The following is an 18,504-nucleotide window of genomic DNA, read 5'->3' as shown; positions in this document are numbered from 1 at the left end:
CTGCACTGTTTTGTTTTCAACTTAACCACTTGTAGTCACATATAATTGGAGATGGCTATCTGAAGACATTCAAGAGCAATGTGCTATCTTCCCATTTAAAGGCACTAAATATGTGTTCCCATATCCACTTACCTGAGAGGAGTCCCTGCTGAACTCAGTGGGGCTTCCTTCTTGGTAGATATTATAGAATTGCACTGTAATCAACCCTACATTCAGTACTATCATTTTAACATTATCCATTGTTTGTTTTTTTGTGTTTCTATATATATATATAGAGAGAGAGAGAGAGAGAGAGTTTGTTCACAAAATATAGTGGTGAGGTGTAATTAATTTTATTAATGATGTGTAATTATATGGACCCTGAAGACCACCAGCTTGAAACACATGTTGGAAACCTAATTTTACATAAATAGTGAGCATTATACCTGCTCTCCTCCCCGCCCCCCTTCCTGTAGACTTTTGCCACAGTGAACATTTCCTTCTCAATTAGTATGATGCTTCTTTGGACTGAGAGACTCCCGCTGGATGTTTATAGATGAAATTGCTTTGTTGAATAGGGCATTTAAACACAACTTCTTAGTAGACAATCTCATGAATGGAATCCCTCCACACCCAAGCCTCAGAGGATGCAAGACAGGGGCAAGGTGGTCCTCCAGATATTCTTAGATTCTATCACACTTGCCAGCATGACCAATTACTGGGGATGATAGGAACTGTAGTTCAATATTGAAGGAGGGCCACAGGCCCTCCACCCCGATCTAGAAGTAAGGTGTGCAAATATGTGGCATGAAATATTTCACCCATCTCCTATCAGAATATATATCTAGTTCAAAACATTATGTCAAAACAGAGTTCAAAACAATCATTGGAACTTTCAAATATCTTTCCAAAGGCTGGACTTCTGATCTGAGAAATTTGCATCCGCTCCCAATGTATTTTCCTGTGATTAATTTATTGGCACCAGGACATCCAGATTCCAGGTGTTTACAGATGCTGTGGATTTAGAATGACTGCTGACTCCTATGTTACTGCTCTCTTGCAGTCCAAATAGCAGACCTGGTACTAGTAGGGTTGTTGCAGATGGCACAAACAGCAACTGCAGCTCAAGGCTATAATACCGGTTGAGGTACTTGAGATATCTTTATCTCTCCTATCCCAGTTTATAATACTAAAGTGTTAAATCAATTGGAAGGGAAGTTACTTCTTAGATGCAGAGTTTGGGAGAGCTGGCAAGGCTAATAGGGCAGGTGGAAGTCTTACTGTCTCCTTTCTAACAAGTATCCTTCAAATCTCCTATACATCATATGCAAAAAATTGAAACTGAATGTGTCTTTCTCCACAATTATACCTGCTGTACAATGAAATGCCTTTAGTTCTGTGACCATGAGTAACACATGACTTATCTTTGTTTGTCCCAGCAGTCTTTAGGTCCCCAAAGAAGCTTTCTATAGAAATGTTATCAGCAGGAATTTGCAGCTTTGGGCTGAACCTTTGGGGATGGACTGAAGCTTTATCTAGTGTGCAAATTGAATTATGTTAAACATTCATCATAGTAGGGCGTCTGATAGGTGGCAGTCTATAGCCTAGGGTCAGATAGCCATCAACCTAGGTAATGTTAGCAGGACACTACTAACATTAAACCCAATAATGTTATTGTTTTAGACAATGTGAAGGACACCCCCTTTATTACAAAAAAATAAAAAAAATCTGACCAACTGACTGGCAGATATCCCCTTTATGCTTTTCCAAAATGGACATCCTCTCTTTTCTCGAGAAGGTTGCAATAAGCAGATAAGTGGCCTAACTGATAAAATCTGGGCACATTCCTCTGCAATGCTGCTACCCCAGTGACTTCTGTGTGAAATTCCTTGTAAAAATCATATGCACCATATTTACCAAATTCCTTCAGCTGCAGTGATGGCTAACCAGAAGCCCAGCTGCTAATCAGCCCCATCACTCACTTCTTTTTTTAAAGATCCCCCTAAACCCCACCAATTTTGTTAGTGACAGACGCAAAAAAGTAGGCACAGTCCAACACCCTGATGATGTAAATTGCCCCCCTCCTCCCTCATCAATCAATCTGATGAGTGAGGAGAAGGCAATTTGTATTACAATTACCAGAGTGGAGATGGACTCAGCCTAGAGATTTAAACCTCTCCGTGGAGTTCAGCCCTATGAAGGCAAGGGAACTAATTGCCCCTCCCATGTCATCAGATGGATTATTTGATAAGTAGGGAAGGGGCAATACTGATCTGCACAGGTCATCTGAGGAAGAGTGGTTGTGTGCCTAAGACTGAAATTTATATTCTCCTAACTTGAGAACAGCCTTAATTTATAGATGATTTTCAGGAAAGGGTGCAGAAGGGTGTTGATAACCATCCTAGTGGTGTAGTAATAAAACTACTAGAGCATTTGCAAAAATCTTAAGCAGGTATGGTTTCAAATTGGATGGGGAACCATAGGTTGAGCTTCCTGCATTGGAGCGGGTTGGACCATGGGCATAGGCAGGATTTTTGTTAGGGGGCAGGACTTTTGGGGGGCAGAACTGATGTGATTGGTCAGTTAGTTAAGTATTTCTATTGTTTTACTTGATCCGGGGAGGGGCAGCTGCCCCCCTGCCCCCCTGACTACGCCCACGGGTTGGACCAGATGACCCTCAGGATCCTTTCAACGCTACAATTCTATGATTCTAATAGTATCTCCTTGAAATTAATCAATAAGGTTTATAGTTTAATTTTTTTAAAAAAGCTTGACCTTTTAAAAAGTATTCCCCTCCCCAAAGGAGAAATTCAAAAGTGAAGTGTGACATTACTCTTACTTCCTGCCATCAACTTACCTTCATCTTTTATAATATGAAGAAAGCCCTGGTTAGAGAACCAAATGAAAAAAGCCGTCCCAGTTATTTTGTATGCCTTCGTGACATGACTCTGTTTGACCATCACTACATCTTGGAAGTGGAAGTAACCTATGAATCAGTATAATAACAGGTAGAATCCATTACGTACTCCCATTTCTTGTAGCAGAGCAAAGGTGGAACACATTTTCCTTGCCTCCACATGATTGCATCCTGAATTTGCATCCCACTCCCGCTGCTCCTGCCTAAATGTGTGGAGGTCCTTCCATAGTCTAGTCAAGAGCTACCTGTTCTCCCAAGCTTTTGGAAGAATTCTCTAGCCTCTCTTTTGATTAACCCTGTTTTGCACTGCTTATACTGCATGATCTGATTTTAAACTGTTCTTGGTTTCAATTCATATTTTTCTTATTACTGGAAACTGCTTTTGGGGACTCCTAGTGAAAAGCGGTCTAAAAGTCTTCTACTTAAACTAAAATAAACAAATGTTTGAACCCAACCTCTTGGCACTGGAGTAAAACTAAACACGAAGCAGCACGATCCTGTGATTGTCTGTTCCGAAGCAAGTCCCCTTGTGTTTCATAACTCCTGTGTAAAAGTGCACGGGACTGCAGCAATATAATAAGAACACACATATTCTAGAGTGGTTTTCCACTTTCACAGAGCACCAGACTTAATTTTTGTGCATAGAAGCCTTGTTTGTGACAGTTTATGGGGTGGGGGGAGGGATGCTACTGTTGCTATGAGCTCGTGTGAGTACCGGAAGTTGGGTGGGCTTTATATTTAATAATGCTTGCTTTAAAAAGTGAACGTAATGACATTGGCCCCCTCAATACTTCACCAAAAATGTACTGCCTAAATCCAGTCCTAGGACTCAGCTATACAGCTGCAAATAAGTGTGTTTTAAGTGCAATATACAATGTGACACTAGATAGGGATTGTGAGCCTTATGGAAAGCTCAATTCATTTTTTAAAATGCTGTTTAAAAAAAAATTATCAGTTTTTATATGTGTGTATCCACCCTAGATGAAGTGTATCTTTGGAACATAGGAAGTTAAGTTAGACCACTTATCTATCTAGCTCAGTAGTGTCTATACAACTTGGCATTTATTTATTAAATTTCCATAAAGCCCTTCATCTAAGGATCACAGAGCGGTTTACAACATAAACACACACACACAAATCAGGTAGCAGCCTGATCCAAGATGGCTTGAAATAGCAGCACTGCCACTATGCAAATATATGGTAAAAGGTTTAACTTTAAAAAGTCTGCAAACTCGTGTTTAGGTTAAAACTTGGTACTGGATCTGAAAAAGTTAAAGTTACCCGGTACACTGTGTGGTAGTGGCTTCCCAAAGTTTTAAACTTGGATCTTTCCCAGCCATGCTTCTAGATGCCAGGGATTAATCCTGGGGCATTCTGCAAGCAAAGCAGTTGCTCTTGAGCTATGTGCAGATGAATCATTGCTGTTGCATTTTAAACAGAATGTGTAAAGAACCCTGGAATTCCATGTCCACATGGCACAAGTTAGGCCAAGGAATGTATGTGGCGTATTTTAACTGTTTTACAGATAATAATTTTTAATTTTTAAGTGGCTTGTGCTTTCTAGATTCTATGCATGCATTCTCTCTCTCTCTCTCTCTCTCTCTCTCTCTTTCTCTCTCCTTAGTAAAGAAAGGTCACAATCTGCCAGCCAGAAGTTCTTGGCCACCAGGCCTTATTCTCCACCCCGTAGAAGAATCCAATCTCCACTCCAGGTTTGGAAACAGTATATATTTCCTCTTCCATTCCTAAAACGTAGTTTGGAAAACACCTTGGATGATTATGATGATGGCTAACTACCCTCTTGTGGAGCAATTTAGTACTGCAAGCTCTACCCCTCCCTCTTGTGGCTAAAGCTGTTGGCACTGAATTCCGTAAGTTTTAATTATGTGTCCTGTGAAGAAATACATCCTTTTGTCTGTTCTCAATCTCTCACCATTCAGGTTCATTGAATGGCCTTCGGTTCTAGGGTTTCTAAGTAGAGTTAGGTCAAAAAAAGTATCAGAAAATAAGTTTTTCATGTACCATGTAACAAAGAAGAATAAAATATGAATTAAGCTTCTATTATTATTTGTCGGAAGGCAAAGCCATCTGGTTCATATTTAAGTAGGAATCTGACCATGTGGGACATACAAAAGTTTCACTTTGGTAAAAAAAAGGAAAAGGCAATGGATATCATAATGCAGTGACTATACTTTCTGATAAATGATTATATAAACAAACCTTAATTCATTTTATCTTTTATGATCCCTTCCCACAAGAGATATTTCCCTGTAAATTTTATATTTAACTGTGGCCCAATAGTTGCATCTTATTTCTGAGAGCATTCACAGATAGGCTTTTCTGGATGTGGAACTCTTTTGTGCCAGTGTATTTCAATACTTAATAAGGATAACACATAAAAGTGGTTTATTGTGAGGTTCTACAGAGGATACTATATGAAAATAATATTTTCTATTGACAGACAGCGAAAGTGTACATCTTTGACAAATTGTCATATGTACATTGGACACAGGATTGCAGTCCCTTTGGGGAATTATAAAAATCAGATTTGATTGATTTCAGAGCATTTGCTTGAAAAAATCTCTGCTGCACCAATAAAGGGGGGGAAAGTGCTTTGAAAATGGAGAAGAAAAGCTGAGCCAAGTCAATGAATAGCAAAGTTAAAAAACTTAGAACTTAAAACCCCACAGCAGGATATATTGGCCATATCTTCTGGTCCAACTTCAGGGTGTGTTTTTGCTTTTCTTTTCTTGTTCAATGGCTGCCAAGAAAACAAGAGAAATCTCGTTTGCCAACATTGGACACTTGTAAAGCACCTTGTGTTTTTTTTAAGCACTTATCAAAGAATAACCTCTTATTCATCACCAATTTGTCAAAACAAATGTAATTAAAGCCCTTTCTGTCCGCAGACTGCTGTCATTAATAACTATACAATCTCTACTGAATCAAATATTACTGGATGGGGGGTGGCTGGGAATCTTGGTGAGTTTTGCAGGAATAGAAGCCTATGCATTTAGAGAATGATGGTTGATGTTAGCCTATTTGAAATGTGGCGAGCCCTCCAGCTTGCTGTATTAACTGGGCTGCTGGCCTTGAGCCCCAAGTCCCTGCTCTGATGGTCTTACTTATAGGTGGGCAATGCAGTGAGGATTTATGTTACTCTGGGCTATGCTAGTGGTAGTTTCCAAGCATTGCAAAAATCTGGCGTGTCAGACCTCTTGTTATTTGCCTCTGTTATAAATAACCAGGGCCTAATATTCTCCATTGTGAAGTACATAAATATGCATCATATATAATGTCAAGTGTGTATGTCGGCCACAGCCAGGATGGCTAACCATCAGGGATGATGGGAGCTGTAGTCCAACAATGTCTAGAAAGCACCATGTTGTCACAGGTTCCCCAACCCTGCTGTAAAGGGTAGATCCAGTGCAGGTCTGTCCTTAAGAATTATAGCAACTTCCCCCAAAATAGTATTTGGCACAAGGGTCTATGCCTGTATCCAGTGATTTTTCCCCCTAAAAAAAAATGTTTAGGGGCACTCTCATTTTCCTACTCATATTGAAATACTGCCCCTCAATCAGGCCAAAGTTAGATTCACAAAATGTTTAAGGGTATGCGTACCCCCAGAAAAAAAGCACTGGCTGCCTCACAAACTGAATGGCTAGAGAGACATTCTTACCAACAGATGAGCCAGCAATCTATATCAAATGCCTTTTTTTAAAAGCCTCATATACTAAGGAGAGATTAGATCAGCTTTCTCCTAAATGTCATGCAAGCAGCTCTGAAGGCCTGGGGTTTAATCCTTTTGCTGACTACTGCTACAGAACAAAATTAAAACACTGATTTTTACACTAGTAAAACAGGGATAATATATAACCTGATTAATTCTACATTTGTTAAATTCTCAAAGAGCAGCAGCAGCAACAACAAACAGTCTTGCACCACCTAAAAAACTGATTGCGGCATAAATGTCGGCAGGAGTTTACTTCATCAAATACTATACAGTAGATGTAGATACAATCCGGAAGAGGGCAGCACTAAGCAACCTTGGAGTGTAATTGTCTCATATAGTAATAAGATGTACTTTTTATTAAATGTGTACTGTTTATTAAATACAAAAATAAAAGAGTTTTGTATCACTTGAAAAACTGGCATATTTATTGTAGTGGAATACTGGTGTAAGTTTTATCCACACAATAAAGCTGTCAGGCTATATAATTTCACAGCATCCTTTGTGTGGGCATGCTGTAATTGTACAACATGTCTGCCTCTATGGTGATGTATTAAAGGAAACTTTAGATTTGAAATCTATATAATTATCATGCTTCTGGACATACCGGTAAAATAACTTGCACAAAGTCCATGTTATATTATCTCCTTTAGCAAACAGTGCACACAGTTTAAAAGCCACAATAACTAATTTAATTCGCCAATATAAATATAGCTAAGTGCATGCAGATAACAAATCCAAATTAATAATTACTTAAAAGTGTTATTCCTGAGGAACTAGGACTATTGGCTCTCTGAGTATTTATTTATTATGCACATTGAGCAAATTATTAATTGTACATCCAGGCTGAATTAGATTTACTTACTTTCCTTGGTGGGCAGTGGATTTTTTTCTCTGGTTTCAGTTTTTTTCAGTTTGGTTTTGTCAAATGTTTCGATTTCTGCAAAATCTGGTTTGTCAGACATGATGGATCCTGACAAAGAAAGGAGAAACACACCCTCAGCTTCGTTAGTGAAGTGCACATTACAAACCACACATAACACATTAAAAAAAAAATCTGGATCAGTTTTTCTTTGTTAAATCCAGCATGCATCACAGGTTTTGCATCACAAGATGCCAGAAATTATTTATGCATTTAAGCACCAACAGAAAACAATAAATAAGGGCAGAAAGCTATTGTATTTCATCTTGGAGCAACAAATAAAAAAAATGAAAATGAAAAAGCACAGTGCTAATGCACAGCCATCAGATTTCTAACATCCTCAATTATTTTCTAGAATATCCTTTAGCAATCAACAATAATTTTACAAACCTATTCAAGGGATATCATTTGTAATGAGATCAAAACACCCCAGTTCCTTTCTAACAGAATACGACGACAAAGCAAACGTCTGAATTAGCTACTGTGAACAATTGTGCTCAACAATAGAATGACAGATGTGGATGGCTTTGTTCCCTCTCACCCTCTTCACTGCTCACCGCACTTCATGCAGAATGATTTTGATTAAATAAACATTCTGCCATTAAACACTTCACCTATTTCAGCTTCCTTTGTGCTGGTTGCCGGTGGTTTTCTTTTACAGAAACAGAGGACACACACAACACACCCTGAGGGTGAGGGTGTTTCAGCCAGGGATTAATCCAGCCCAAAGATTACCAACACAATATGCTCTTTCATACTGACTGTGAAAAGTGATATGATTTTATTGCTGTTTTGGATTGCGATGGCAGAAAAGATACTAAAGCCACATGCCATTACCTGCCCTGCTTCTCTCTCCTCAGCTGCTTTTTGACCGTCTGAGCCAGCATGGGCTTGGAAAGGTCATACTAAAATCCCTCCTCCTCCTCATCTCAGCCCAACTGAATTAATATTGATAAGCTTGCTGCTAGTGTAGCTCTGCAAATGACAACTGATTAATTCACAGAGCAGGCTGGGTATAGCCAGGAGTGGGGACAGGATTGGCGGGGGTGGGGATATCACCCTGCATAACAAAAAAGCAGAAAGCTGTGTTTTATCTTCGCTTTCGCCATGTATTGAACCTGCAGCTTAATAACTAATTATATGGGGGTGGGGTGAGGTGGGGAGAATCAGGCATATCCATCTTGCTCATTAGTGAAAGTGAATGGCTCCACAGTAAGAACTGTCTAACAAAGGGGCTATAGATATATAGCTATACAGTGGTACCTCGGGTTAAGTACTTAATTCGTTCCGGAGGTCCGTTCTTAACCTGAAACTGTTTTTAACCTGAAGCACCACTTTAGCTAATGGGGGCCTCCTGGTGCCACCGTGCCGCCAGAGCCCGATTTCTGTTCTCATCCTGAAGCAAAGTTCTTAACCTGAGGTACTATTTCTGGGTTAGTAGAGTCTGTAGCCTGAAGCGTATGTAACCTGAAGCGTATGTATGGGTATAAAGGGGGCAGACCCGCCCTCGCAGTTGAGGAGTACTGGAGAGCAGACACAGATTAGTAAATGGGGGAAGCCCTTCTTTACATAGGGTGACAACCAGGTAAGTCATACTCAGGGACGATGCACTCAAATCAATGGATCTGCTCTACATCTCAATCCACAATGTGGCAGTGGGCTAAAATGCAGTACCCCCCCACCCCCACAACTTGAAATTAGAGGCAGGGGCCTTTCAATTCTTCTTGAGGCTGGGGGTGGGAGCAGCGACGGAGGAAACCGCTTGGGCGCCTGGGGTGGTGCACCCAGGGAAGGGGAAGCTGCCTATAGGGGTGGGGCGCACCGCAGGGCCTCCAGAGTCTGCATGCCTCCTCCCACTTAACCACCCTACAGCTGTGGGGGGTAGGCAGCGGACGGACCTTTTGGGCATCATGGAGCCTGCACACGCCCAAGCCACTTGAGGTGTGGCTCAGGCACGCTGCAGGCCCCGCGGTGAGTGCCGACCGGCATTTTGTCACCCCCCTCAGTGGTGACACCGAGGGTGGACCGCACCCACCGCACCCCCTTCCTCCGCCCCTGGGTGGGAGGTCAAGATGGTCAGAATGTGATGAAATAAGCAAGAAAGAACACTTACAGCTCGCTTTTATTACAACAACAACAACAACAACAACAACAACAACACCCACCTAGGGTGTGTCAATGATTGCAGGAGGGGGTTTTCATATTCCCTGACCCTAGAGCTGGATCCTTGTGCCACCGGCACTACCTGTTACAGTAGGCATCGGAGAGCTAGTGTAGCGTACTGGTTAGAGTCTTAGACTTTGGAGTCCTAGAGTCAAATCTTCACTCAGACAATGAAGCTTACTAGGCAATCCTGGACCAATGGAAGAGTCTCAGACTAACCTTCCTTATAGAATTGTTGTGAGAATAAAATGCAAGGGGGGGCATATCTACTACCTTGAGCCCACTGGAGAAAAAGTGAGGTACAAATGAAATAAATAGCCCATGTTGGGGTCCCATTTCCTATGTACAGAAGATTCCTGCTCCCATATGGAGACCTTGTCTCCATTCCTGGAGCTGGTTCCTGCGTACATTTCCTAAGCAAGTATTTAATGGACATTTGTTGTTGAGAGACCATGGAGTGTGCCTCTGGGGCTGAAGTCAAACTGCTGCTGGGTATGTTTAGCCTGGTAAGGAGGAGACTGAGAGGAGATATGATAGCAATCTTCAACCATCTCAAGGGCTGTCACATGAAGAAAGCTTGTTTTCTCCTGCTCTGGAGGCTAGGACCTGAACCAATTGATTCAAGTTAAAAGAAAGAAGATTCCAACTAAACACCAGGAAGAATTTTCTGACAGTAGTTGTTCTACAGTGGAACGCACTTTCTTGGGAGGTGGTGGGCTCTGCTTCACTGGAGGTTTTTAAGCAGAGTTTGGATGGCCATCTGCCATGGATGCTTTAGTTGAGATTCCTGCATTGCAGAGGGTTGGACAAGATGACCCTTGGGGGGTATCTTCCAACTCTACAATTCTATGAATGGACACTGTTCTCTTGGAACAATATGCTTTCTGTGCGATGTACCTTATGCATTTGTACGATCACACCACAATGTACTCCCTGCTCACCTTTCAGTGTTGACCTTATAAAAGCTAGACCTGAACTAGGTGGATCTGAAAATGGGGAACTTGATTTAAATAAGTGGTTTAAACATCATTTCCCCCTGGTTATTTAACTCAATGATGTAAGATGCTTTTATTTAAGATAGCCCGCCCTGGTCAAAGGGCAGCCACCAACACTTCCCCCTCTTGCTTTCTGTTTGTAATGTGGAAATGAGGAAGCTGGCCTTAGTCAAAGGAGGGCTGGGTCACAGGAACCAAAATTTTCGTGACTAGCAATCATCCACAAACCCACTCTCTCTTTGGCCTTCTGCTATAGGTTGTAGGAGTACATAATAGGAACCTCTGAGGCACAATATTCGTTTTAAAGCTCTGCATTTTCAGATCCATGTATTTCCTTGCCTAGCTGTTACAACTACTAGGGGATAAGAGGGAACCATTAACATCACAGCATCTGCTAGCAAAAAGGTGTTACTGCAATGCATTGCCATGCTGTAGTGTTTCTATTATGTGTGGCGTGGAAGGACCAAGTATGGCAAGTTACTGCAGTAGGAAAGTTAATAGTTGCTTGTAACAATTTTACAAGTGAACAGTCTTGTACAGAAATCCAGTAAATCCTGGCTTGCCGTTGTTAGCATCTGAAAGGAACATATGACTGTATCTGCATTCTGATGGCCCACCTGTGAGACCAAATATGCTTGTTTTTGACTGCAGTCATTAGGTTTAAATTTAACCAGATAAATGTATTTCAGTTATAGCATGAAAGACAAAGGCTTGGTTCACATGTAATGCCATACTAGAGTTTGACATTTAACGTGGTCTCAGGCTCTCTCCTTCCTTCTCTTGTTCACTCCAGTTTTCTTCCTTTCACGACAAAGCACGATTTGCCAGCGCATCAGAAAATAAACTATCATTTGCACTTGCCCTCCAAATCAGACAGATGAAGCAGGTGGGTGAGTGAAGAGAGTGTTATTACAAAATGAGCCAGAAGGCCCAGCAATGCAGGTGTGTATCATTACTATAAAAAGCACAGATGCAAATAAAGTTAATTCAAAGGATTAAAAGGTGCAGACAAAATGGGTGTGACCCATTCCCAGTAAGTTATGAACTGGCAACAGCAAAATGAAAAGCAGAACAGTATAAATACCTAAAGACAGTTGCCTTATCTGTTCAGCTAGCTGCTCCCTGTCTTGAATGAGTCCAAGTCTGATAGTGTAAAAGATGTATTACAACTCTGCAGCTTTACACAGTCCCCCCCATTCTCAGGGCTGGATTAAGACTGTTAGAGGTCCTAAACACTGACAAGATTATGGTGCCCACTAGATGTAATTCAAAATAAAAGCAATTCTAAACCATAAAATCAAAATGTACTTGCATGTATGTCATGTGGGACACACGACAGGATGATTTCCTCACATTATTTCAATCTGTGTTAGCAGGATGCCCCCTTGCTTAGGTGGGAATAAAGAGAGGACAGAAAAATGGTGGGAAATGTGTAGTGTAGTATAGGGAAGTCTGACAAAGTTCTGATTTTTCCCATGATTACTATATTGATGCCTCTGTTTTGTTTTGTTTTTGAATAACACATGTTGAATTCTTTCAAAAATTTCTTTTTTGCAGGGTGTGCATGTACTGACCCTGACACTTTGGTGAAACTGCTTTGTTGGCATACAAAACTTTTAAATTCGCTAAAGAATGGCTAGGAAGATTGAAATGGTATCTCATTGGTTCTGGATATTCCCACCATTTCTGTCTGATCTGTGTTCATTAATTTCCTTGCGTAGACAGTCTGGTTTGTCCTTAATAAAATGCAGAAGGCAGTCAGATATCCCATTAGAAAATGTACAGATGAATGAGCTTCCAATGTTGTTTGGTCCTGTGACAGTGTCATTTCAGTAGATATGGAAGCAAAGTCGTCACTGGGATTTGTAATCCACTTAAAATCCATACACAAATGAATTACTAAACCATTAATAATCACTTACATATAATGAACAGGAGGGAGATACATGGATTTTTCCTCTGTATGACATGAAGAGTTACCAATAAAGTTTGTTTCCTTGGTTCTATTAGGCTAAAACACTGTGATGATGGAAACTGTAGGTTTTCTGTTGACACATTAGGGAAATACAAAAGCGTGTTGCAAAGTTATACAAGTTAACGTAGGTAGTATTTGAACTAAGTAGATATATTTCATCTTAAGCAGCAGCAATTAGAACTGAGATTTGTTTGGATGCAATCAACATTTTTCCTTTTCCTAACACAGCCTAAACACTCACAGAGAGCTAAAATTTCCAGAAGCTTTGATAGTGTTTCTGTGAGCAAAATTGTATCCTGTGTGCAGGCCTATGAACACTATGTTGATTTCCACTCTTAGAGCCACATTACTTTTCATTTGCATGAGAAACTGGAAACTTCTCACTAGCATATACCGTATTTCCATGATTGGCTTCTCAGAAGCTCCTGCTATCTTTTAAGCTGTTTGGTTCATGTGCTCAAATTAAGTTTTAACAAATGGGAACAGGCAGTTTCACATCCTCCTCTTCGAGGTCTGCATAGAAGGCACATGGTTTGGCCAGAGTCACACTGTAGTAGCTTGGGTAACTCAAGTCATGTAAATGCTTAAAAATACTTTATGTAATAAATCAATAGGCTTGATATAGCATTTTACAAATACTTGATATATTAATGTGTCTGTGGGTTTGATGCTGCCCACTTTGATGCTACTGGTAAATGGATATTTTGCTTTAATAGGAGGAACTGAAGTGCCCCCAACCCCAATGCTTAGCAGACGGTAAGAAAAGTATTATTGAGTGTTAAGGCTTATTTGCTGCAGTGGCAGTTGACAACTAATGCTTATGCAAGTTTACAAAAACACTTTAAACGAGCTGACTTTGGATACAAGATTAGGGAGCAGGAAAACCTCTCTTTTTGGCCACAAGACCTGCAGTCAGATCTGACACTTTAGCATTGACTCTATAGTTCCTAAGAAACAAAGTAAAGTTTAATGAAGTGGTACGTAATTTTTCTGCTCCTCCTCTATTGTCTCCCAAGACAGACAGATGCCAACCAATTTTTCTGCTAGTTACATTGAGATATGAATCTAGTTTACATTGTCAGCTGGCATCTAGTACCTGCAGCCAACACATTGGGGATCTAGGCAAAAGGCTCCTTATCTAGAGATACCCAAAGCTGCTGCTGAGTTAAAATGAAGTATGTCCTTGAGCACCAGCTTTTATGATCACATGGTTAGGCTTTATACAATCAATATCAATCATGTGATTGTGCTGATAATCATGAGGAAATGCTTTGACTGAAACAAAGAGGAAAACTGTTTACAAATACAAGTGGAAGGTTTTGAAGGGCATCAAATGAAGAAACTGGTCAACAGGCAGCTAAGGAGAGGTCTCAGAAATAGGGCATACAGTATTTCAGCACTCAGCCAAGTGCCTCTTCACCTTCATAGCGGACTTTGCTACTTTATTTTCAGTAGCAAAAAGAAAAAAGAACAAAGGAAAAAAACACTACAGCCATTTTCCTAATCAGTATACCAGTCAGTAGTCCTACACAATATTGTGTACAGCTCTCCTTTTTAGGTTTCTTTGTTATTGTGATGTTTAAAAATATTTTAAATCAAAATAGTGAGAAGATCAGCAGTATGATAGATAATGGATGCAAAAGCAGGAAAAGACATATGGAACTACATAGATCAGGTAGAAGCCTTCTAATGGGGTTTTTAGCCGAACAGACACTCTGGTAGATCAAAACACCTGAGCCAATAAGCTGATACAAGTGATTTTATAATCACATTAGTGCTGCCTTGGAGTAACAATCCCACTTGATAGGAGGGGAAAGCATTTTATATTCACAACTATTGTGGGGTGTGTGTGTGTGTATTCCTGAGGATTGAAACCCTTAGAGGAAATGTGTATCTTCAAAAAACAATAAAATTGGGACTAGTCCATCAAGAGTCTAAATTAACTCACATAGAAAACAAAAAGGTCTCTGTACCTCCTGGATACAAAATGAATTCCTGTCATGCCTGCATTTATTGTTAGCTTGCTTCGCAAGATTTCAGCATGGAGACAAGGAAAACAGAACAAGAAGAACATCTTCCAAGAAAGGATCTTATTCCTTCTTGTGTCTTTTGTTCTCTTTTGTTGCCAGCAAAAATATCTCATCTTGAGAACAGAAACAGGTTCCCAGACAAGAAGACAATGAATCGTGGGCGTGTAGAAGGGGCAGCGTGTGGGTCATGTTGCTCCACGTTGCTGACCTTTGTCCTCCAGTTCCTGTTCTTGCCACTACCAATCTGGATTTGCTTGAGTTAAAACTGTAGACCCTTTGTCTTGAGGTGGAAGCTCTAGTGCAGATGGCTGCTTGTCTCTGGCAGTCATCCTTAAGTCAAATCAAAGTCCACTCCACCCTCAGCCCATCCAGTTTGGTAGAACTGAGGTGTGCCAGGGTTTTCTTTTTTTCTTTTTTCCCTACAGTAAACAAAGGAAGGATGTGGTCAGCACCACCGTATTTTTCTTACTTTAGTAACCCCAATGGCTGAGAAACCCGTTTGCGATTTAAAGGAATAGAAGCAATCAGAAATTTAAAACAAAAGAAAACTAGGATGTGCTACATTCAAAGTAAAAGGGCACTACAGAACCTGTTTCAAACACCTAGTGAGAAATAGGTCTTTAACAACAATGTACAGACCTTGCATATCAAGGTTGCAGGTTATATGCCTTCGCTACTTGGCTCTTTCTAATGTTTACCCAGCTCTTCAACAGAGAAAGCTCCCACAGCAAGAAAAACCACAACCAACAATACATTCATAGAATCAGAGAACTGTAGAGTTGGAAGGGACCCTGAGGGTCATCTTGTCCAACCCCCTGCAGGAATCTTTTGCCCAATGTGGGGCTTGAACCCATGACCTGCAATTAAGTGTCTCATGCTCTACCAGATGAACTATCTCCGACATTCTTCTTCTACAGTTAGACTTCCTTTACCAAACTGTGCCATGTAAGAGAAGTCTCCTATACCTTATACAGATGACAAAGTTGGACCACTTTGCACGTTAACATGTGTACTATGTGGCTGCAGCAAATGAACTGAGTTTACCTTACAGGGACATGTGTGCTGCATGTCACGTGTAGCCCTTTGTTGTTTGTTGGCATCCCATCTGCCTCAGGAGACAATGGAAGAGTAAGCCTTCAGGAGTAAAGTCAAACCATTGTAGAGTTATAGCACCTGCTGCAGCTGTAGAGACTAAGGTAGGAGAAACATGTTTTAATGCAGATGTGGCTGATGAAAGTGTCTGGTTTTGCTCCTACAGGTGCATCATGCCGTTTCTTCTCTCTGCACTCCTCCCACCGGTCATTCCTCCTCTGATTACTGCTATGGATGAACAACCTGCCTGTCTCCAGGCATTGCAGACATATGCAAGGGATTCCCATATGGCGGGGTTAATGCTGCCAGCTTTCGTGTCACAATTGCAGATGTTTGTGGCCCTTATAGACGTGAATAACCCAGCAGAACTCTGACATTATCAGTGAACCTCTCAACAGTTATCATAATGTTACAAGACTTGTATGACCTGAGTGGAAGCAAGACAGGAGCTCAGGCTCTCATAAAAGAAGCCACCGATGACATGAGACAATCCTGTAGTTTTATGTTTTGTATCTTTCTTTTTTTCTTGGTATGTTAAATTGTAAACAGTATTGAGTGCCTTGGCAGAAGGGACCTGTATATAAATGCAGCAAGCAGATTCATAATGAAGTTGTGTTGGCTTCCTAGAAGTGTTTGATCATTGAAATGCTCTTAACAGTTGCCTATAGCAACAAGATAGCCCTTCCTATAAACACACACAAGAATCTGAAATCACAACATATGGTTCAGTGCAGACATGCAGTTTAGGAGCAATTACATAAAATTAATGAAACATTAACTTCCAACATGCCAAAACTGCTACTTGAAAGTAAACTCCATGGATGTCAATGGTATTTACTTTTAAGTGTTTTTAGGATAGTGGTGTAAATTAACCTGCCATTTTCTTCCTCCTCCTTTCTTTCTCAGAAAATTTTCGGGTACTATAATTTTGCTTACACACACACTCACACACACACACCAATTTCTAAAAACTGTTTCATTAAATAAATTCGTAACATAATGAATGGATACCAAATCAATCAAATTTTGATTCATTAGTTTCCAGAAAACCTTAGTCATTGCTCTCTGTTTCCCCTCTAGGATTACTGGATCAAAATTTGAAAAATAAGGATAATGCTAAGCTTTCAAGAGTTAGAAAGTCTTCAGCTAAGATTACAGACTCAGGGTGATACGACCAACTTACTGTTGCAAAGAAAACTCACAGATTAAAAAACAAAAACCATGGTGTGGTAAAATACATTAGGGTTAGAATTCTTGGTTTTAATAATTTTATCAGATAAGGGTTTGCTCCTCTGAAGAATTTAACGTAGCATCCCCCCAAACTTTTCTCCTTATAACGGCTGTTTTAAAGGCAAAACAGCCACCTTTTTTAAAGAGATGTATGGGGACCTGGGCTAAAGGAGGTGCAGATGGGATCTATGCTTTATTACTCATATGTTATTATGGGTAAGAAAGCATAGATCCAATCTGCAGTGTGGTTTGCTAAGGTATGATTCCTGTGTGAACATGAGAAGGAGAGAGTGCTGGTCTCCTGACAAAAATGTGCACCTTTTTGCTCTCCTTGTAATTCCTGGGAGACCCAAAATCTTTTCCAGCTGAGAGAAGGTAAAGGAGTGTGCTAAAGACAATGATTGTACCTTGGCCAGCACGAGACTCCTGTCCACCTGGACTACTTCACAAGCAAATCTGTGACTTCTTGCCAGATAGAAAGATCCCATGGAGGCTCAGGAATAAATATGCCCTTCCAGTTTAACTCAGCAGATCTATGGGTTTTGCTCATTTCCACCTAAAAATCTGAGGACTACCCACAGCCTGATACTTCTGGAAGATGTGACAGCACTACCCTCACAGGGGTAGCCACTTGGTAGATGTTAGTTACTGTAGAGTGTAATTCATCACCTGACAGCTCTTGGGTCTCCCTTTTGCTTTCCTCCAATTGTCAGTGAATAGCAACCACTCCACAGGCTGCAGTAGAGTGAAACAAGGGCAGCCAGGCCACTCCATTGTCTCTGACAGCTGAGAGACCTTTTCTTCATGAACTGTTTCCATCCCAGCAGGTTCCTTTTACAAGTTTTGTACCTTTAAAAATGGGTGTGCGCTTGTTTTCCTCTTCCCTCCCCATCCCTTTCCCCTCTTGTGCCATGTCTTTCAGACGGCAGAGCTGAAGACAGGGGCCATCTTGCTTTTTGAACTGATGTGTAAGCCACGCTGGGAGCCATTTACCTGAAAACAGTAGAGTACAAACGGCTTTAAATACATGGATTTAGTTCATACTTGCAATCACAGTGGTCAGAAGTTGGATTTTATGATATCCCCTATTTCCCTTCTTTTTTGCGGGGGAGCCCGATGTGTGGAATCTAATCCCTGCTGACAGCTGTGAATATCTAACCAGGGAAGTGCAGGCTTCTGCATTTAATTACTGCAGAGAATAAGGACACTATCCAGTAAGACTTCTGTTAATTCAACAGGTGACACTTTCCCCCATCACCTCGCGGAAAGCTACAGTGGTTGGATTTCCGCCTGCCAGGCCGAAAGGAAACATTTGACAGCGGGTCGGGTGAGGGAAAGCCAACCACAGGGCTTATACGCCCCTCTCTCACCTCCCTCCCTGTCCGCGGCTTCCATCTACCTCCCTCTGCCTCTCCCTGCGAGCTCCTTTATGAGCGCCTCCCTCGTTATATTACGTCACTTCCTGCCGATG

General features: G+C 40.9%; 1 protein-coding gene across 4 annotated transcripts; it reads right to left on the bottom strand.

The window, feature by feature from the left end:
* Positions 1-5,285: 5,285 nt before the first annotated feature.
* On the bottom strand, positions 5,286-18,143 carry LOC128407910 (thymosin beta-12-like). Of its 4 annotated transcripts, none has more exons than XM_053376915.1 (3): positions 18,078-18,143; positions 7,492-7,599; positions 5,286-5,657 (listed from the first exon to the last, which is right to left on the bottom strand). In XM_053376915.1, the coding sequence occupies exons 2-3, from the start codon at positions 7,589-7,591 to the stop codon at positions 5,620-5,622; spliced, it is 138 nt and encodes a 45-aa protein (XP_053232890.1). In that variant the 5' UTR covers positions 7,592-7,599; positions 18,078-18,143; the 3' UTR covers positions 5,286-5,619. The 4 variants fall into 4 exon arrangements, with proteins under 4 accessions (XP_053232890.1, XP_053232887.1, XP_053232888.1 ...); XM_053376912.1 differs by lacking the exon at positions 18,078-18,143 and adding an exon at positions 8,386-8,492; XM_053376913.1 differs by lacking the exon at positions 18,078-18,143 and adding an exon at positions 8,163-8,278.
* Between the last annotated feature and the right edge of the window lie 361 nt (positions 18,144-18,504).

This window comes from Podarcis raffonei, chromosome 2 (assembly GCF_027172205.1).
Source record: "Podarcis raffonei isolate rPodRaf1 chromosome 2, rPodRaf1.pri, whole genome shotgun sequence".
NCBI classification, from domain to species: Eukaryota; Metazoa; Chordata; class Lepidosauria; order Squamata; family Lacertidae; genus Podarcis; species Podarcis raffonei.
The sequence above is the reverse complement of the archived record's forward strand: the minus strand, read 5'-3'. Positions and strand labels throughout refer to the sequence as shown.

Bases quoted from the DNA above. Each gene is read 5' to 3' on its own strand.
- LOC128407910 (XM_053376915.1), bottom strand. From the start codon at position 7,591: ATGTCTGACAAACCAGATTTTGCAGAAATCGAAACATTTGACAAAACC. The intron at 5,658-7,491 runs GTAAGTAAATCT...TTTTCTTGGCAG, and splicing joins TCCACTGCCCACCAAGGAAA to CCATTGAACAAGAAAAGAAA.